General features: G+C 36.1%; 1 protein-coding gene across 2 annotated transcripts; it reads right to left on the minus strand.

The window, feature by feature from the left end:
* Positions 1-9,857: 9,857 nt before the first annotated feature.
* LOC149776076 (peptidoglycan recognition protein 1-like) lies at positions 9,858-16,011 on the minus strand. Of its 2 annotated transcripts, none has more exons than XM_089942334.1 (5): positions 15,868-16,011; positions 13,235-13,404; positions 12,740-12,862; positions 11,838-12,032; positions 9,858-11,279 (listed from the first exon to the last, which is right to left on the minus strand). In XM_089942334.1, exons 2-5 carry the CDS (start codon positions 13,299-13,301, stop codon positions 10,894-10,896), a joined length of 771 nt encoding a protein of 256 aa, XP_089798460.1. In that variant the 5' UTR covers positions 13,302-13,404; positions 15,868-16,011; the 3' UTR covers positions 9,858-10,893. The 2 variants fall into 2 exon arrangements, with proteins under 2 accessions (XP_089798460.1, XP_089798461.1); XM_089942335.1 differs by lacking the exon at positions 15,868-16,011 and adding an exon at positions 15,806-15,829.
* Positions 16,012-23,021: the final 7,010 nt, after the last annotated feature.

Below are 23,021 nucleotides of genomic sequence, written 5' to 3' on the forward strand. Positions count from 1 at the left end.
TCGTTGAATAGTTTTCCAGGTTCTTTTCCATTCTACCGTGTCGTTCTTGTTGGCATAGGTTCGTCCCACCACGATGGCACGAGCTAAACACATCTGGTCATGAGGGTTGTTAATTCGGACGAGACTCGTTTTGGTGTTGCGAAGGTCGTCCACCAATAACATCTTTTTGCGTCCTGTCCCTTGAGGAGGAGAGACGTGGGTCATGTCCAGTGTGGCTTTACCATCGGTGATGTCAAACTGATCATTAGATTGTTGTACGTGTTGAATCTTGTCCATGACTTTGGAAGCAGTCAATTCTGCAGGGGTGCTAAACTCGATCCAAACAGGGGATTTCAAACCGTCGTGTTGTATGGAAAGTCTCAAGCGATCGTCTTCTTTGGGTTGACATTGTCGCTTGAGTGCAGTAAGCAAAGAATCCCACACCTCGGTGATGAACACTTCTGCTTTCTCTAACGGCACTTCAGCCTTGAAATCTTTAAACTTCACCGTGTATTTGTAAGCCGTGGTTCTAAATTTTCTAGAGGAGCGCTTTTCCGTCTCTCGAATGGAATAGTACTTTTCAGGGTTGACTAAGGGCGGTGAACTTGGTTTAGAGGGTTCGGATTCTGGTTCACTCATGTCCTCTTCAAAATCACTGGCATGAATTTGTGCCAAGATCTCAGCCCTGGTACGAGGCGATAGATCACGTTTCTGCCTCTTACTTTCTTCTTCTTTCTTCTCGAATGAATGGGATCGTTTCATCTTGAAAGCAAAAAGTCAAATGACTTAAGTTCAAACACCATAAACTACTTTATAGTCATAGCAGACCAGCGTATATAAAAGGGTGTGTGTCTTGTCCTTTCACTATTCATTTCACTCTCGAGCCGAGCACAACGATGGAAGAGACTGACCAGATGGAACGTTTCGTCAGAGCTTTGCGAGGGGTCATTAGAAAATTCTCTTCAGACCAGCCTACGGACTACTCTCCTTCCTTTCGAGATAAAAGTCAAGATACTTGCTATATCTGTCAGAAGAAAGGGCATTGGTCTTCAGAGTGTCCAGACCGTCAAAAAAGAAAAAAAGGGGTTAGAAGAGACAAAAGTCAAGATACCTGTTATCATTGTCAAGAAAAAGGACATTGGTCTCCAGATTGCCCAAAAAAGAAACAAGAGGAGTCAGAAGAAAAGAGGGATTCTTCAGAAGAAGAGAGGGATTCTTCTGAGGAAGAGAGGGATTCTTCTGAGGAAGAAAGAAGACAGGTGAAGAAAAAGAAACAGGAGAAAAAAAGAAGAAGGGAAGAAAGCGAGGAGGAAGAAGAAGAGGAAAAGAGTGTGACGGTGAAGAAATTCAAAAAACAGAGAGACTAAACAAGGAGACAGAAGAAATCAATGAACTTTTTATTAAAGTGTTGTGTTGTGAATTGTGAATTGGATTGTAAAAAATGGAGAAAAGAATAAATGAATGATATAAGGTAAGAGTCTTTGAGTTTTGATTTTAAAATAAGAAGCTACACTCACGCACTCATACACAGACACGTACTTTTTTTGAGTTATTGGCAAATTGAAATTGTATTTCTTTTCGAGAAATGTGGGTGGCCCTGAAAAGGGCCTTTTTCTTTATGGTGCAGGGGTGAGTTTAAGCAATCAATTTTAACTGCCTTAAGCCTTTGCCACGGCCAAGGCCTACTTCTGGACTGCGTAATGATGATAATGATTGAGTTGAAATCACTAAGGGTGGTACGGTAGGCTTAGTCACAGGGTTGACATGTTTGGCTCGGGAAGGTCGTATTCTCTTCGGTCGTGATAAAGAAGTCTGATACATTTGTTTCAGACTTCTTAACTCCGCTAAAATGTCCAACAGTACCGTGACCGTTTGATTTTCACCCTCTTGTTTCTTTGCTGCTACTTCTTCTTGCTGTTGTTGCTGTTGTTTTTTTCTTACCTCTTCTTCTTGTTGCTGTTGCTGTAGGAGAAAAGTCTGTTCCGCTTCCTTTTGTCGTTGTATAAATTTCTCCAATTCTTCTTTCTGTCTCTGTCTAAAATTCTCCACTTGCGGTAATGAAGAAAGTAACGAAGGTTCCGGAACAAATTCTTGCGAGGAGAGAAAATCCACAAAATCCCAATTCACCTCTTCTGAAAGTAAGTCCGGGTTCCCTTGGGCAGTCTCCCCTGCTGGTGCACCCCACTGGATCGTTTTCTGAGTTTCCGTCATGTTGAATCACTGTCGCATAGATTGACTGCACACAAGCGCTAGCGAATCTATATTGACTACGTGACGTCACAGACTGCTCTCTTCGGATTGGATGCGAGCTGACTGAATTCTGTAACGCGTGTTCGGATTGGTAAATGAACTCAATCCGTTTCAATCCTTTCCGCCCCTATAAATAAGCGCCGTTCACTGCATTGATTCACCTATTCTAAGAGCCTCAACATGTGGACAGACGTTGAATCTTCAACCCTTGTGTCAACGATGATGTTCAGGACGGACATGCTCATGTATGTCCGATCCAAGTGGACCGTTGTCAACAGGACCGACACGAGCCTATGGATACGTAGAATTTACGTGGAGAGGCAAGGATGCCTGAAAAGAGTTTTAGTTTATGGACCTACCATTCGACGAAGCCTAAGAAGAAGAAGAAGATGTTGCAGATGCCCTTTATGTTAAGGGCATATTAACATAAACCCAAAGGCCCTTTTCAGGGCCAGCCATATTTCTCGAAAAGAGATAGTCTTTGAATTGCCTACCCTTTTTTAAAAAAAAATTTTTAAAAAAATCCCATGTTAAATTCCCTTGGCCGTAGAGTGACCCACGATTTATTGCCATGTTAAATTCCCCTTGTCGGTAGATTGACCCACGATTTTTCTCCATGTTAAATTTCCATTGTCGCTAGATTGACCCACGATTTTTCTCCATGTTAAATTTCCATTGTCGCTAGATTGACCCAGGGGTGTTTTTAATGCTAATTCCCATTGTCGCTAGGGTGCCCCTATTCACTACTCTTGTCTATTATTCTGATTGTCTGAATATTTTTATAATCTCTTTTCGATTTTAATTACACCGTCATGAAATGATATATAATACCATTTAACAAAGGTTCTTAAAGTCTTTTCAAAAGGCACTCAATGACATTTATAGCACATAACTGAGTTCCAATATTATGTGACACTTACAATTAGAGTTTCAGGTTTGTAATACTTTATTCTGTAGTGCAGCAGTATAATAGGTTTGATCATTTACAAGGGTGGCCGAGTGGTCAAAGAAGCTCGCTTTTAGCGATCACTGTCATCTCATATCTGTCCACTCAGCCAGTGTCTGTATGTGGGAAGCTTGCATGTTGCATTCCGTCGTTGGTTCTTCCTTGAGTTTTTCCAATTATTCCTCTACCAGTTGTGCTGGCCTCCAAGTATAGCCTATGATGTGGTGAAAAATGGCTTTAAACCCAGAAATTCAATCCATATACAAAATGCTATGCATGTCATTTGTTATGCTTATTACTGGTACGGTTTTACTCACTGAACCATTTATATTCGCATGTACCAACCTGTGGAACCTTTTCATGTTGATAGAAACTCGTCTGTATTAAACCGCTGGTTAGCAAAACATTGTCGACAGGAACCTTTATAAATGTATAATTTTTCTGGCAAACGCCAAAATGCGTTCAAAGTGGAAATCAGAAAAGGGAGAGTATTAATCATATTTCGTTTGTTTGATAGGTATGTCGCCTTAGTACGTTGGTTGTTTGATAGGTATGTCGCCTTAGTACGTCGGTTGTTTGATAGGTATGTCGCCTTAGTACGTCGGTTGTTTGATAGGTATGTCGCCTTAGTACGTCGGTTGTTTGATAGGTATATCGCCTTAGTACGTCGGTTGTTTGATAGGTATGTCGCCTTAGTACGTCGGTTGTTTGATAGGTATGTCGCCTTAGTACGTCGGTTGTTTGATAGGTATGTCGCCTTAGTACGTCGGTTGTTTGATAAGTATGTCGCCTTAGTACGTCGGTTGTTTGATAGGTATGTCGCCTTAGTACGTCGGTTGTTTGATAGGTATGTCGCCTTAGTACGTCGCTTGTTTGATAGGTATGTCGCCTTAGTACGTCGGTTGTTTGATAGGTATGTCGCCTTAGTACGTCGGTTGTTTGATAAGTATGTCGCCTTAGTACGTTGGTTGTTTGATAGGTATGTCGCCTTAGTACGTCGGTTGTTTGATAGGTATGTCGCCTTAGTACGTCGGTTGTTTGATAGGTATGTCGCCTTAGTACGTCGGTTGTTTGATAGGTATGTCGCCTTAGTACATCGGCTATTAAAGTCTAATAACTTTACTTATTTAACAGAGAGTTTATTGAATACGTGTCGTAGTGTATATGTGGGGTTATCTCATAAGAAGAAATAAGATTATCAAGACTGTGATGCGTAATTACTGCTTAATCCAGTCGATTTATTGATTATATGCTGATATGATCGAAAAAACGTAGATATTTTATTTTCGTACGATACAGTGACCTTCATTTCGTCAATAACATTGATCTAACCATGATGACGACATCTAATGTGGAATTAGATGATAATGTCAATAACCTTCCCAATTCTCAGGAACGGATTCTTTCATCATATTTATCGAAAGACGTTATTATTGTTAAGCTGATAGTAACTCCCTCGGTAAATGTTTTCTCTTTTTATTTCCGAATATTTAACGGAACGAAGGTCCTATCCTCTATCAAATGCATCAATTAATGTTTCGATTCTAATTATAATTGTTCTTAGTCTGATATCAATGGTAGTCATATTTTGTCTCAAAATATTCCTGATCATTTCATCTGAAAACAACTACATGAGTACCAAGGAGGGCAAAGAAAAACGATACATGACAATCAATTTTAAAAAGGTTGTTTGTAGCATTTATGGTTGGAATTATGTTTTATAATACAGTTAACATAATTTTTTATATTTATTGTACAAAAGGATAATCTTCTATTTAGCTATCTTTGTATGTTATTTTGGTTTCGTTTTGCATACTACAAACGTTCTTCTATAGTCAATTCACAGAACGACAGTGCCGTAGCCCTCTAGTCTTTTGCCTTGTTACATTAGTGCTCGAGATTAACATCACTATATATCTACATGCTATTTTGTACGTGAGACATTCGACGTTTCGAAGAAAATATCATCCGGAACTGAAAAAGCTCCGCCGAAATTTTTTTTGATCAAACATGTTATCTAATCGTCAAATCAACGAGAGATATCCACTGCTTATGGCTAAATTTGTCGAGAAGGTCTCGTACAAAACACACTAAGAGGAGACGGATGTGTAAATGCAGATATTCGTTTCTTGTGGGACTTCTTTATGGGCAGGTAAAGGTTGCAGTTAGCAGTACTTCAGTATATAATGCATTCGCGCTAATAGCACCTTTTACATTACTAAGTAGTCGTATACCTACTTCAAAAACATCTTTTCATTTTGAATTATTTTTTGAAATATTCATGTTTATTGCCTTTTGTTGCAAACAATTTTCCATCGACATTATAAAACATCACCAAAATATTATGTTAGCACTAATGCTATATTGGTCAAGGACTCATTGATATTTGTATCTGTATACAACGCTATATTGGTCGAGGACTCATTAACATTTGTATCTGTATACAACGTTACATTGGTCGAGGACTCATTGACATTTGTATCTGTATACATCGTTATATTGGTCGAGGACTCATTGACATTTATATCTGTATATAACGTTATATTGGTCGAGGACTCATTGACATTTGTATCTGTATACATCGTTATATTGGTCGAGGACTCATTAACATTTGTATCTGTATACAACGTTACATTGGTCGAGGACTCATTGACATTTGTATCTGTATGCAACGTTATATTGGTCAAGGTCTCATTGACATTTGTATCTGTATGCAACGTTATATTGGTCAAGGTCTCATTGACATTTGTATCTGTATACAACGTTATATTCGTCGAGGACTCATTGGCATTTGTATATGTATACAACGTTATATTGGTCGAGGACTCATTGACATTTGTATATGTATACAACGTTATATTGGTCAAGGACTCATTGACATTTGTATATGTATACAATGCTATATTGGTCAAGGACTCATTGCCATTTGTATATGTATACAATGCTATATTGGGCAATGACTCATTGACATTTGTATATGTATACAACGTTATATTGGTCAAGACCTCGTTGGCATTTGTATATGTATACAACGTTATACTGGTCAAGGACTCATTGACATTTGTATATGTACACAACGTTATATTGGTCATGGACTCATTGACATTTGTATATGTATACAATGCTACATTGGTCGAGGACTCATTGACATTTGTATCTGTATACAATGCTATATTGGTCGAGGACTCATTGACATTTGTATCTGTATACAATGCTATATTGGTGAAGGACTCATTGACATTTGTATCTGTATACAATGCTATATTGGTCAAGGACTCATTGACATTTGTATATGTATACAATGCTATATTGGTCAAGGACTCACTGACATTTGTATATGTATACAACATTATATTGGTCAAGGACTCATTGACATTTGTATATGTATACAATGTTAAATTGGTCAAGGACTCATTGACATTTGTATCTGTATACAATGCTATAGGACTCATTGACATTTGTATCTGTATACAATGCTATATTGGTCAAGGACTCATTGACATTTGTATATGTATACAACGTTATATTGGTCAAGGACTCATTGACATTTATATATGTATACAACGTTATATTGGTCAAGGACTCTTTGACATTTATATATGTATACAACGTTATATTGGTCAAGGACTCTTTGACATTTGTATCTGTATACAATGCTATATTGGTCAAGGACTCATTGACATTTGTATCTGTATACAATGCTATATTGGCCAAGGGCTCATGGACATTTGTATCAGTATACAACGTTATGTTGGTCGAGGACTCATTGACATTTGTATCTGTATGCAACGTTATATTGGTCAAGGTCTCATTGACATTTGTATCTGTATGCAACGTTATATTGGTCAAGGACTCATTGACATATGTACCTGTATACAATGCCAAATTGGTCAAGGACTCATTGACAATTGTATCAGTATACAATGCCAAAATGGTCAAGGACTCATTGACATTTGTATCTGTATACAATGCTATATTGGGCAATGACTCTTTGACAATTGTTTCTGTTATACAATGGCATATTGGTCAAGGACTCATTGACATTTGTATTTGTATACAATGCAATGTTGTGGTTTGTGAATATTTTGTATCCCGTTTTTTAAATTTACAAATTCGCATGCAACATATGCAGAATTTTATGGAGCTCAAAACTAGGCACTTGTATACTAAAGTACCGCTCCACTAGCTATTTATTTCCGGTTTCATTCCGTTCTTTTGTGTCTTGAGTCCTTGTCAAAATGAAATAAGATAATTCACTATTAGTTCGCGGTACAGCTTAATAATAACAATAATAACAACAACAACAACAACAACAACAACAATAATAATAATAATAATAATATTATTATTATTATTATTATTATTATTATTATTCAGTCAAATGTACATAATGTTTCCGGTTCGAGAAAGAGCTGTTGAAGCCTACAAAATGTTTCTTAAGACTGCCAAGTAGGAATCTTGTAAGAGGGAATTTTGTTTCCTACTTATGGTCGTGCATGATTTTTGGGAAACATTGCACATTAGATGTTTTACATATTTCCAAAGACAAAATGTATGTATGTATGTATGTATGTATGTATGTATGTATGTATTTACGTATGTATGATTTGTAGTTGTTGTTGTAGGGTTTAACACTATTTTTCAGCACACGATAGGCTATATATGGCGGCCAGTATTAATGGTGGAGGAAGAACACCGGAAAGAACCACCGACCCACGAGAAGCTACTGGCGAGCTTTCTCACATACCCACGTTGGACGAATCCGAGACTCGAACCGACGCAGACAGAGGTGAGATGGCAGTGATCCGTAACGAAGAGCGCTTTAGACCACTCGGCCACTCGGGGCCCTTTGGGGTGCTGTGTTAAGGGAGTTATCAATATGTTGTTCATTTTCAGTGTTTGTAACATCCATCGCATTATCGTCAAATCCATATTCATCTGCTTCAATCGCTGCTATTATTTCTTTTAACTCCTTGTCATCTAATTGTTCAAAAACGTCCGCAGTAAATTGCATCCGACTGAAGTATCATCGTATATCTGACTGGATTATCATCGTATATCTGACTGAAGTATCATCGTATATCCAACTAAAGAATCATCGTATATCCGTCTGGAGTATCATCGTATATCTGAAAGGAGTATTATCGTATATCTGAACTGAGTATCATCGTATATCCGTCTGGAGTATCATCGTATATCTGAATGGAGTATCATCGTATATCTGATTGAAGTATCATCGAATATCATACTGAAGTTTCATCGTATATCCGTCTGGAGCATCATCGTATATCCGTCTGGAGTATCATCGTATATCCGTCTGGAATATCATCGTATATCCGTCTGGAGTATCATCGTATAACTGAATGAAGTACCATAGAGGAAGATGCGTATCAGCAACATGTTTAACCTATTGTATTTTTTGATATAGCAGGGTAATTGAGTTTGTCAAATAAGAAGTTTACTTATCATTTTATAATTTAAATGACCTGAAAACTGTTGCAGCAATAGTTTGCGAAAATGTTTAATAAAATAGAATTGGCATTAAGGAAGCGCATGCATTCCACTTTAATTCAAACAAGAGAGCAAATATTATAGGATTAATTGATCATGGTTGGGTATTATCGATGTGTACATTTTATCTAATCATTCACAAAGTAAATACAATCCAAAGGTCAGATGTTATATGTAAAGTTGTTCGCAAAACCGGCCATATCCTTTGTTTGATTGCATAGTTGAGTGCCTGAAGGAATTAATGACTACACATCCAAAATAATTTAAATTAGCAAAACAATCACCTTTATGGACTATTATATACATTTTTCAATGAAGTTATTTCACATTGGTGGAGGTGGTAGTTTTACCATTTACAAAACTTTATTCAGTCTTTGAACAATGGTCTCATAAATACTGTTTTTTTTATGTAAGTGGTCATATTTACCATGCCACCAACACCCACACACGTTTAATTTTTTAAAAAGTACCACTGAAAACGCCAATTGTCCCATTTTGTGTTTTGTTTAGTAGTTTCTGAGTATGGATTTATTTCAATAGCTTTTAAGTTCTCCTCAGATAATTTCTTGGACCTTGGTTTATATCCCTCAGCTGCCTCAAAATTGAACGACCCAGTTCCCACGCTATTATTGTTGTTGTTGTGTGAGGTAAGGTTGACTGAGGTCTTTGGGGTGTTGTTGTTGTTGTTGTTGGGTTTAACGCCGTTTTTCACCACACGATAGGCTATACATGGAGGCCAGTATTACTGGTGGAGGAAAAACTCGGGAAAACCCTAAAAAGAACCTCCGACCCACGAGAAGCTACTGGCAAGCTTTCTCACATACCCACGTTGGACGAATCCGAGACTCGAACTGACGCAGACAGAGGTGAGATGGCAGTGATCCGTAACGAAGAGCGCTTTAGATCACTCGGCCACTCGGGGCCCTTTGGGGTGCTGTGTTAAGGGAGTTATCAATATGTTGTTCATTTTCAGTGTTTGTAACATCCATCGCATTATCGTCAAATCCATATTCATCTGCTTCAATCGCTACTATTATTTCTTTTAACTCCTTGTCATCTAATTGTTCAAAAACGTCCGCAGTAAATTGCATCGAAAAGTCACGGTAATCGGCCATTTTGTACTAAATGTAAACTATGCATTTCCATCAAAGAATATTTGAAAAACTATAAAAAGGGTTGAATTTATATTTATTTTCTGAATAAATGTTTTATAATATAAAACAATCGTTGCACAACGACGTGAATGAAATGTTTATTTATACTGCAAACAGTACAAAAACCGAAAGGAGTCACATACTTTATGGATGTTTAAAAAATTTCAGACCAGTGTCTTATTGCAGAAAATCCGTTTCATTTATCTACATTGGAATTATTAGGTAACATTTCCTGTAAGTGTACACTCTACAAAACATGGTAGAATTAAATACATTTACGAAAGTAAATAGCAACTGTCAGTAAATGTAATAAATTCACATTAACGTAACCACTGTACAAGTTATTAGTATAATTTACTACATTTACTGAGTGTATTAATCTGGGAACAGCTTTAACCTTATAATATAATGATTATTAAAAACTACGGAAACGGTAATTCAATTTATTACATTAACAGGAGTTGTTGCATTTATGGCAAACTTATTTTCAACACAACCATGCAAAAATTGTAAAAGCTATACATTCAAGCAATTTTTTGTGGACAATATTATATTTATGTAAATATCTTTTAACTGTCAATTTAATGAATTAATTTAGATGCAATATATTGTAAATGTCAATGTAGTAAATCATTATAACATTTGCAGGAGCTTATTACATTTATGGTAAGTGTATGGTTCACCATTCACCTAATAAATTCAAGAAGTCATTGCATTTATTGGCTACACCTATTGGCGTTTAGGGAATTCTTTCAACGGCAAGCAATCAAAGTCTATTGCAAATGTACAATCATTAATGAAAACAGAAGTTTAATGTTTAGAAAGTCAAGTGTTTATCTTGGAGTACAACATAAAAGACGTCTTAGCGAGTGAAGTACATAATCATTCAGAGTTTGCATCAAAAGATGATCTCTATCTTTTAAGGAGATGAAGCCGAAGAAATCTTCGTTTTCAGATCAGATTTCTGTTTTCGAGAGATTTTTAGAATTACCAGTTTATTGCTTTGAATTACGCCACGTTACGCAAAACATAGAAAAAGTAGCATTATTTGCATTATGACATAATAAAGCGAATGGGCTTCCCAGTTCGTCTTTTGCTCATGTAGAAAAGTGTAAAATCTGTACAGTTGTAATGAGGCCAGGTTCGAATTTCTCGGTATAAAGCTTCACCTGGACACGAGGTATTTTGCACATCTCTGTGACCGTACATGCAATAATCAGTGGTTATTTTTCCGTTTTCGATCCCACATTTGATCAGATTTTTAGCAGCACTTAGCGCTGTTGCAGGTGGAAGATGGCTAGAGTAGTTTCCAATGAATGCAAAACCTAGACTACGGTCATTGTAACCCTTGGTATGGCTTCCTATCCGGTCCCAGCCTCGCCCTTCATACGCATTTCCGTCCTCTCCTACGAGAAAGCTGTAGGCAATATCATCCCATCCTGTGTATAAATAAAAGACTGATGACTAACGTGGTTGAACTTAATTACATTCAGAACAGCTCCTTCCGTTAGCGATATTTATAATAGCCTAGAAAAATCTGATTTTTATTTTATATTTTGGTTTGGGATAGATGGGTTGTGTTAATGATCATACACAATTAATCATTTCAAAATATTTTCCAATGCCTGGGTATAGAGTTTGAGTTTGTGGGTCCATATATGGTATCATTGATCATACACATAAAAATACGGTCTAGGCGTATAACTCTTATGTTTTCTAATTGCCATGGTACACGTGTAAAAGAGAAAATGTCAACAGTTTTTGATACTTCTGCGATTCGAAATAATTAAAAAATGTACAATGTATCGCGGTTATAATTGGTTTAATAGGATTTGAGTAATAATACTAATGTATGGGATATGTAATATTAACTTCATTCATTGAATAGAACGGATGCAAATCACTGTAGGCTGATGCATACAAGATTACATGTATTGACTTTCAAAAAAGACTGTTTAAAACCCTGTGAGATGAACTTTCAAAACGTTACTACCTACCTCGATCATGCATATGGAAATGCTGAATATTTCGAAGGATTTTGCTGCAGCTTTCTAGATCATTGCAGGACTGTGTATCGGTGTGGTGGATGAATACAAATGGGACCGGTGGTTTAAGATAGCTCACATTCTTGGGCGGAACAGCACCCCAATCTGACCGGGACACGATATTTACGTTGGAGCATGATATCGGATCTGTAAATCACATAAAGATGATTTGGAACGCAGACAAGTTATTATTTTATATTGTTGTTGTAAAAGAAAATATTCACTTTCATTTGTATTTCATTCATTTCTTGACATTTTATTTTACGTGGCATGTCAAGAATTGTGGAAGCCTGCACGAATGTAAATGTTAGACCTATTTGGAGTCTTTTCATACGTTATTATGATTGTTACTAATATACTTACATTCAAAAATTGGACTGGACATTCCTAAGGGTTAATAAGAGAATAATATAAATGCAGTTTTTCAGTAGGAAATGATACAGCAAACCGTTCACAAAAACGGTGCTAAACCTGAGAAAAAATAATATACCATTAATTCACTGCGTTATTCCTGCCTTCTTTCAAAGTAACAGATCGTCCAAACTTCTACCTCAGTCTCTCTAGTGATACATACAGAAGGAGAGAAGATAAATCTACTCCCGAGACACAGAGATTATATATTTATGCATTATTAGTTTTTCTTTGATTAAATATTTTATTCCATTCTGTATCTATGCAGGAGAAAGATTCACAAAAGTATTATAAAACTTTTAAACATAAATTAACTAAATGTCATGCCAATCTGCAGCTTGATTATGTTGTCAAAGCAGGTGAAATATTTCAAAATTGTCGCGTGCTACCCTCATTTCAAACAAAAAGAAGAGAAACATGAACATTTTTTTTGAATTACTTACCGTTACTGCTGGTAAAACAGCATCTTCTAGACCTGCTACAAAGTCCGCTTATGTAATATCCGCTACAATGGAGAGTGTTTTCCTGGCATATTCCACCACCTAACTGGCATCCTGAGTCGTCCCCTGGAATATTTTTATTATACTGATAGACTACCACAAATATGACTAAGGCAATAAATAAAATTATAACAAATATAGCAAAACAACTGTCTCTTTAATGGGGTATATATATATATATATATATATATATATATATATATATATATATATATATATATATATATATATATATGCAAGGATTAATAGTATACAGTGCACAGCATACTAAAAAGGTATTAATAATATATAATTTAATATCATCTGATATTTTACATATGACCAGGAAGCACACACACTCACACACATCCGTGTGTGTATATATATATATATAGAGAGAGAGAGAGAGAGAGAGAGAGAGAGAGCGAGAGCGAGGAGTGGGTGAAGCTATAATCCCACCTGAGACAGACATCAAAAGCAAGCTTTGTAATATTATTAATTTCATGCTGGTAGTTCGTTGTCCCATCAACCGCAGCTACTTTTCTTTTTGATGATACTGTTGTTTACACCAGGTCTATAATTTCATACAATCACCAGTTCACTCTAATATGGAGCTGACAGCATTTAATCTTGGAGAAAAAAATTGAAAGAGTATTTAATAGACAATACGGATTCTGAGCAGAAAATATCCATTGAGTCTACTTTAGAACCCTTGTAATAAACGAAGTTTGTTTCCCTGAATTTATCGTTTACCCTTGACCCTCACCGATGTTTGAAATATATTAGATTCCATAACAACAACATAATGTAATTCATAGGCAAGGAACATATTTGTGAGATGTAACACTAAACAAAAAGGTTGAGTTACTTCCATAACTTGGCGAGAAAGAAACATCTACAACTTCATGTGTCGAGTGGGTTATATTAAGGTAACGAACCGAGGGCAGCATTTGCCTTTTATGCCTTTGGTTGTTGTTGCCTTTATCGTCATCGTCATCACCATCGTAGCCGTCATTGTTATTATTAGTATTATTATCATTATTTTGTATTTTTATTATTATTGTTATTATTATTATTATTATTATTAAAAAGTTTGTGTTCGGAAGGAAAAAATGTATTTGTAAAGTTGAACGAAACGAAATAGCCGAGATAAAAGCAAATTACGATAGCTGTGTAGCGATAATTGTGGGTGAAGCTTACATGATACTATGTGCTATATTTCATCAAATGTATAAGTATAGAAGATGAGGACGTGCATGGTCTGGCTAAGTGTTACGTGTTTAGGCTCGAAGAAACAGTAACATAAGAAAGAGTGAAAACTACAAGCTTTGAAAAAACTTAACAAATAATTCACTTCCCTGGACAAATACTGTAAAATGAAGAAGAAAAAAGCCAAGAACTTACAGTTTTAAGAATCAAATGCAAAAATAATCCAAAAATAATCAGGGAATGATAAATTAGAAGTTCTAATGAATTCAAGTTCGATTCCTGACGAAGAATCAATATGGAAGGCGATGACGTATGCTGTATCTTGTACAGTGTTGTTGTCTATATTTCCTTGTAGAAACACAAGACATAACACTCCGGTGTTAGAAAAACGAATACAATTTTTCAGAAATGTCTCTGTTCGCGAATTCCATATGAGCACACACATATGTCCAGAGAAACGAATTAATCTTTTAGAATCCAAATAATCGTAATTTAACATATAACTGGAAAACTGTCTACAAAAGAAGGACACGAATTTAAATAAAGTGTTTTAAGCCCATGACTATATAAATGGTCTATAAACATCGGTATAAATCATGAATACTGCGTAAAACATATGCCTGGATGAGGGTCACGTGATCATGATTGAATCACTTACGTTCAACGTGGCCCTGACAAAGACCAATCATTTTACTCTAAGAATGAAATAATAAAATAAATGTTTACTTCGCTAAAAACTATTTACGAGTAGAGGGTCACGTATCCAATACAGCGTCAATCTCACCCTTAGTATTCTCAAAATAAAAATAAAAAGAGAACTTGTTCACGTAGCTGTTACTTATTTTGAATTAAGGTCGGGAACAAGGTCAGCTTTAAGTGTTTATAAATGAACGGTAAAGGTCAAACTGTTTTCTGGAAAAAAATTAAATTCACGTAAACAAGAATATATTACAATAACATGCAATAGAATATAAACATTTAAAGCTGACAAACAAACAAAAAAATTAAAATAAATATAAAATAATCAGATATAAATGAAATCGAGAATGCATAACATAACGAAGACTTATGAGAGGTACATTTTTTCCAGCGGATACATTCGCTAGTTTAAGGATCATTAATGTTGATTGGATAAAGGTTTATAGCAGTTTGCGTGTTTTAAGGTAATCAGGCTTCAGCAATATGTTATAGTTTAGCTAACGAACGTGCTTTAAAAAAGACACAGTTTCGGAATCTTTACGAGCCTTTGCACGTGAGAAAGCTTCTTGTGGGCCGGTGGTTCTTCCCGGGGTTTTCCAGGGTTCTTCCTCCACCAATTATACTGGCCGCCATGTATTGCCTATCTTGTACTGAAAAATTGCGTTAAACCTTACAACAACAACAACAACGAGCCTTCGCATTTTCTCTTGATTGTATTATAGCCGAAGATAAGGATTTTTCCAGCCTATGACTTTTACAATATCGGACGTTGTACTGTACATATGTCTCGCCGTTCTTTGTTTCTGACTCATACATATATAGGTAATACCAGTTTTACTGACAAAAAGCTCACACGAGGTATCAAACTCCATTTGTGATGCTATGAACCATTTTCCAATTCATTTCATAAACTTTCAAGACTGTGCTAATGATGTCATAAAATACATTACAGCGTTAGTTATAGATGATCCCTACCAAATAATTGCAATCCAACACCTTGCTCTAAATACAAAAACAATGGGAGAAGGTGATCGTCACAAGCGCAAGTTCTATAAAAAAAAAAAAAAAAAAAAAAAAATACACACAACAACAAACAAAATATATAAGGTGAAGTAGAGATACCTGCTGGTCCTTAACACACATAATGACATTCACAAGAGAGAGAGAGAGATTACATATTTTACCTTAGCGGATATTCTACGAGACTCTAGCAAATGTCAATCCTGAACAGAGAGCAGACGATTATTAACAGATTACCTTTCACAAACTAAATGGAGGCGGAGCTAAAAGCTTTTTTTACGTTTAGTCTTGTTTGTTCATTTTACACAATTGGTCCACTTCAACTACGCAATGTAAATGACTTCTGAAGTGTAGTAACTCCCCAGATATACGTATATCAAGCCGAATCACGACAGCTATGGGAAAGACTGGATATCTCTACTCAAAATTGGTCGAACGGTTCGCGACAGCTCTTGAAAGATTGAATATTTCTACTTTTATTTGTCAAGCGGATCACGACAGCTATGAGAAAGATGATATTAAATGTTGATTAAACAAAAATTAATAACAGCTCTAGTATAATTTTTGACCAAACTAATTTGGCATTTTACAAATGGGAATGACATATATAGGAAGATAATTTTACAGTCTTTTAAATTCGTTTCTATACAATAAAATCAAACACGAATTGTACCCTATGTACCCTATACACCATATGTCTTACAATATCGATAGACAAGTCAGTAAACCAGGTGGCAAGGTACAATACACCATAACCATAGATGCAAAGAATGGGACGATTATATGAACTATAATTGATATCGTTATGTCAGAAATGGTATGATACAAGAAGGCAACCAGAATATAACTGGTTATAGCAAGGGGAATGATGTACAATCGCAAGAAAAGATGTTATTTTTGTTGTGGGGTTTAACGGCATTTTTCAGCACACAGTAAGTTATGCATGGCGGCCAGTATTAATGGTGGAGCAACAACCTTTGAAAACCCTGGGAAGAGCTACCGACCCACGAAAAGCTACTGGCAAGCTTTCTGACATATCCACATTGGCCGAATCCTAGACTCGAACCCATGCAGACAGAGGTGAGATGGCATTGATCCGTAACGGAGAGCGCATTAGACCACCCGGCCAATCGGGGCCGAAGTAAACATTATATTAATAGTATATTGATTAAAAAGCATCATACTAATTCATTGTCATGTATAAAGAAAGTTGAGAAGAATATTCCAACCTCATACAATCCATTGTCAGTCTCAAGGTAAATTAGAAAGAAAAAAAAACATATAAGAAATGAAAAAATAAACACCAATTATTATCAAAACGCTGCAAGACAGACATAAAAATATGTGCATTAGTGCAGAGTATATTTTCAGAAATGATTCGGATTTGCATTTTATTTTCCCTAAAGGTCTCGAACCAAATGATAAGAGCTGATGATTAGAACACTAAGTATTAGTCCAGTTTGATTACATCCGTAATGACAACAGTGGCCATAGTTTGAAGGGAATAACATTAAGGTACAAAGGGTAATTGACAGGCTATTGTTAGGTCCAGAAAAGTTAGCATACAATGTCTTTAGAGAGGACAGACTCTACCGCATAATCTATGATAAATCTGCCAGATGATACAAACAGTCCGAGTAGCACCTTGGTAGATATACTGATCCATAGGCTGCACGCCTGAAAATAATATATATTATAACAGTTCGACTGAACCAGATTTTATCGAAAACCGTCGAAAATCCCCTTTACATTCCAGTTATGACTCACATGCTTTACGATTGAAGTGAATTGTATTAATTGTCATTGTATTCCTGCTGAACATGATCTATCATAACTAGTAAGGAATCCAACAAGACAAAAGATCCTTGCATCGTTTTATATAAAAACTGGTGGATTAGACTTGCTTCAAAACTTCCTTGTTCCTCTTTATGCGTTAAAACCGAAACTCATTAATTTTTTTCCTATACAATACTGATGTCATATCTATGCTGTAAAGTGTATAATTTGCAACTCGTATGCACAATACTGTCTTTCTTGTAAGATTATGTCCTGGAGAAGAAAAAAAACAGAGCACATGTCTGTCTGTCTGTCTGTCCGTCCCTCCGTCCGTATGTCTGTCTGTCTGTCTATCTATATCTATCTGTCTATCTATCTATCTATCTATCTATCTATCTATTTATCTATCTGTCTGCTGTCTGTCTATCTATATCTATCTATATATCTATCTATCTGTCTGCTCTCTCTCTCTCTCTCTCTCTCTTCATATGGAATATTCATGCATTACCTACCCCGGAATTGTATGGAATACTATCTCTATATGATTGCATTAAATACTGATGCTAAACTTCACCTCCAGTTATGTCGTTCTTGGTATGATATTCTGAATAACAAATGTATGCCTTGTTTCAGGCCGGATGGTTTCATAAAGGAGATTGTTGTGGGTTTCGTAAAGTAAATGGTAATTGTTCACTTCTTTCGTTGTTGGGCAGTATTTTGTTAATAGCAGTATTCATATTTCTACCTACGAGGTGCCATCGTAAACTTTGTCAACTGGCATGGATGAGTAAGGCCGTTACCACAACAAAAATGAATTTAGCGACCACAACAGTGATATTAATATATAATGCTAACGCAACGTGTGTACTACTAAAACAACCATCAACGCTACTCCTATCAATACTGCTGTCATATTACCTCTTTCACCATTTTATACAGACCAACTTTGTGGTTACAATGACAGACTCTCTCTAGGGAGATAAGAAATAAACAGTAGTGTCTAATGGCAAGTCACTTTTAGCATCAATCTCTGCACGATATATCATTTCGTGTGTTGAAATGCCGCTTACATCAGCCCAGAAATCAATAAATCATTGGTTTTAATGATAGTAACATCAGTGCATTATTGTTATCATTTATATCTTATATCATCCCTTACCACTGCTCCACAGCTAACATATTACGTATCATAACTATTATGCTGTTATTCCACAATTACCATCTCTACCTGCACTCCCAATAACGACGCAATTTCTGTCAACATTACAATACTATTGCCTTACCACCACTTAGAGTCAGTTACTACCTATGCTACGTACAATGATATTGTCCGGTTACTACATTTATAACTACCATTGCTCCACCACATTTGCATCCTCAGATTATTTGTTTATGTTTCTACCTCCACCACATACTAATCCGGTAATTTCTGACTCTATGACGACTTCGGTATTACTGTACCTATTAAATGCTCTTACTACGTCTGTATCAACAAGAATAGTACTGCTGTCACCATCACTAATGTTGCAATAACCCTATTAGTGATTTTTTACACCACAAATGTTCCGATAACCCTATTACTGATGGCTCCAATAATCATAATTGTTCCTTTCATACCACCAACATTCTGATAAAGAAATTGATGCGTATGAAACCACCAAATTTCCTGTAAGCATTGTATTATTGCTAGCACAAACACCACTGTTCTTGATATGATATATACTCATCCCATTTCCGTGATAACGTATATAATGTTGATATATATAATCACGAATCGAAAGATCAGATTACGGTAATGCTTTCATAATCAGATTACTGTAATGCTTCCATAATCAGATTACCGCAATGCTTTCATAATCAGATTACGGCAATGCTTTCATAATCAGATTACGGCAATGCTTTCATAATCAGATTACGGCAACGCTTTCATAATCAGATTACGACAATGCTTTCATAATCAGATTACGGTAATGCTTTCATAATCAGATTACGGCAATGCTTTCATAATCAGATTACGGCAATGCTTTCATAATCAGATTACGGCAACGCTTTCATAATCAGATTACGACAATGCTTTCATAATCAGATTACGGTAATGCTTTTATAATCAGATTACTGCAACGCTTTCATAATCAGATTACTGCAATGTTTTCATAATCAGATTACGGCAATGCTTTCATAATCAGATTAAGGTAACGCTTTCATAATCAGATTACGGCAACGCTTTCATAATCAGATTACTGCAATGCTTTCATAAGCAGATTACGGCAATGCTTTCATAATCAGATTACGGCAATGCTTTCTTAAGGAGAATAAAATACAGATTTTAGGTTACTCCGAAACAATGCTAAATAGTTATTTCAACGGGAATTTGAGTCTCTCTCAAATATACAATTACCAATAATGTAGGGTCGGAAACGCACATTGCTTAAATAACATGTTATCACTTGAAAAAGGTCGAAATTACATTTCCACATAGGTTGTTACGATAAAAAGAACAATATTACTAACTATGAATTAATGATTATTGTTATCAGTTTTCTACACATATTATTTGGATGGAAGCATCCCGAAAGGCACTGGAAACGACATATGTGACTTTTATGAACTTTAATTATTGTTGGGATTGATAATTGTATCGATATAACAAGTCAGTGTTAGCAAAGAAAAAAGTCCTGATGGAGCAAGTTTCGGTGGCAATTTCCAGCCAACGTAGTGTACATTCCTTTAGTTCTCCTGTTTTGTTTATTCTCGGATAAGGGTAGCAATATTAGTGCCTCAGCTGCACAATCCACAGGCAGAACGTGAAGGTGTTGGGTGGTGAATAAGAAGATCCTAAATTTGAATCTTTCAGGTGATCTATTCATAATTGTTTATGGAAAGAAAAGGTATTCTAAAACGTCCGTATTAAAAAACACATATCACGGGGAATTTTGAGGACAATGGTAAATGGTACAAAAAGATAACGGTGTCAGATATGCTAGAGAATTTGTCATCCAGACCTTAGTTTCTTTTGTATAGCATACACAATTGACAAATTGAATCATGACGTGTTTATTATTATAACATCATTCACTCGCATGGATAAACATACCCCAAACATGCATCTTTGCTGTACAGACATATAACAGAGTGGTGAGATTTGTAAATATTCGTATATTTTCACGTGTGTGTATGAATAACGTGCTGACAGTCAGATCTTGGCACAAGATATATTAGATCTTGGGAATTAAATTATGAAAATACTTGTGAAAAACATTTCTGTACAGTCCCAGACCGTGCTCTCATATTTCATATCGGTTACATCTATAATACGTAAAAATGGCACTGCATTTAAAAAATACTTGGTTTATTCACCCCTCTGAAAGATTATACAATATGAAGCCAAAACCAATCGCATCTCTTAGCACACACACACACACACACACACACACACACACATACATACATACATGCATTAAGCAACGGATACGCGCACAGATGATATGACATATGTTCCTTAGTTAAGAAGGTACCAAAGTAACGGAAAGGTAGATGGAGAGTATCACAATAAACATATAATTCACTTTCTTTGTGTCATTAATCAAAACTGAAGATTTGCCTGACATTTAATTCGTTTAAAATGTACCGTTTTATAAGATTCTTGAGAATGTTTCTCCTGAAGAGATACATTATGAGTAGTGAATGGGGGCACCCTACGGACAATGGGAATTAGCATTAAAAAACCCCTTGGGCAAATCTACGGACAATGGAAATTTAACATGGAGAAAAATCGTGGGCAAATCTACGGACAAGGGGAATTAACATGGGAATAAATCGTGGGCCACTTTACGGACAAGGGGAATTTAACATGGTGATAAATCGTGGGTCACTCTACGGACAAGGGGAATTGAACATGGGATTTTTTTTAAAAATTTTTTTAAAAAAGGGGTAGGCAATTCAAAGACTATCTCTTTTCGAGAAATATGGGGCCCTGAAAAGGGCCTTTGGGTTTTCTTCTTCTTCTAATTTCTTCTTTTCCTCCACCAACTTCTTATTTTATCTCCAACACTCTTTCTCTTCTTTTTTTTCTCCTTCTCTTCTTTCTTCTCTTCCTCCTCTTCTTCTTTCTTCCTCTTCTCATTTTCCTCTTCTTTTTCAATTTTTTCGTTCCATGTTCTTATTCTTATCTTTTCCTCTTCATCCTCCTTCTCCTCCTTTATTTCTTTCAACAGATCACTGATGATTACCTTCATTTTTCGTAAATTGTTTATCTCCATCTTCACTCGATGGGGACTATATGAATAGTGATCCTCGTTTAGGTTAACCAACATTTGCTCCATCATTCCTAAATTGTCGAGGACGTTTTGCAATTTTTCCATTTTGTCAAGGTGGTTCGAAGCCATCTTCTTTTTTATTCTGTGCAGAATGGTTTGAACGACGAATACTGTGGGTTCTTATACGAAAAGCGCGGACGTGAAGGAAAACATCCCCTAAAAAATAAAATGGATCTTACCTAGATGATGACCCAACATCGCGCGCACGTGAAGGAAAACATCCCCTACTTTCTCATTTCATATAATCAAACCCAAACTATACTCTCCACATACGCTAAGAAACAATAAAGAAACCCATAATCTACTATTCACACAAACTTACCTTATCACTTACAAACACAAACACAAACACACAATCACATACACTTCCACTATTAATAAAGAGTTAGTGTTTATATTCACACTACTCTACCTACACACATTGGCAAATTGATGGTTATTTCTTTTCTAGAGTATTGGGTAGCCCTGAAAAGGGCTGTTTTGTTTGGAACTTCATGGACACCTGGTTAATGGTGGCACCTTCCAGGCCTGGCGCCACATACACATCTTATCCCCCAGTTACTTTTTGCCTTTTGGGGGGAGAGAGCAGAGGCAGGATATGTTGCTTCAGAATCCCAATTTTCGCTCTCTGGGATTTTGAAATTTCTTCTCTCCTTTTCCTCCTCCTCTTCTTTGTTTCTTCTTTCCTCTTTATATGTTCTTTCTTCTTCTTTATATCTTTTCTCCTCCTCTTCTTTGTTTCTTCTTTCCTCCTCTCTTATCCTTCCCTCCTCGACAATGGCTTCCGCGGCAAGTTCATTTAATATGCGCCTGGCATATTCCAGATGCACATGAAGCTCCAACAGTTTCTCAAGTCTCGTGTTCATTTTTTGGTGTTGATCAATCAACAAGGGTAGCTGGACTGCCCAGCGAGTTTCAATTTATACTGAAAGCGCGGACGTGAAGGAAAACATCCCCTAAAACATAAAATTCATCTTACCTAGATCATGACCAAAAAAAAAAACAACAACAACGCGCGGCCCTAAAAGAAACACTCACTCACTTTTTTATGCTACCCATCACTATTTTAAAATTTTTTATAAATCACTTCAATAGACTATCCACATAAGCAAAGCAATCCAATTTAACCCCAAATATACACCTCAAACACCAAAAAAGACATAATTTTAATCTACTATCCACACCACCCTACTTTATCACTTACAAACACAAACACAAACACACAA

This window comes from Sinohyriopsis cumingii, chromosome 18 (assembly GCF_028554795.1).
Source record: "Sinohyriopsis cumingii isolate HCF-2022 chromosome 18, ASM2855479v2, whole genome shotgun sequence".
Taxonomy (NCBI): Eukaryota; Metazoa; Mollusca; class Bivalvia; order Unionida; family Unionidae; genus Sinohyriopsis; species Sinohyriopsis cumingii.

Coding starts and splice junctions, on each gene's coding strand:
- LOC149776076 (XM_089942334.1), bottom strand. CDS start 13,301: ATGGGACAACGAACTACCAGCATGAAATTAATAATATTACAAAGCTTG. Junction 12,033..12,739: donor CTGTTTTACCAGCAGTAACG/GTAAGTAATTCA, acceptor TGTGATTTACAG/ATCCGATATCATGCTCCAAC. Junction 11,280..11,837: donor TTTCCATATGCATGATCGAG/GTAGGTAGTAAC, acceptor ATTTATACACAG/GATGGGATGATATTGCCTAC.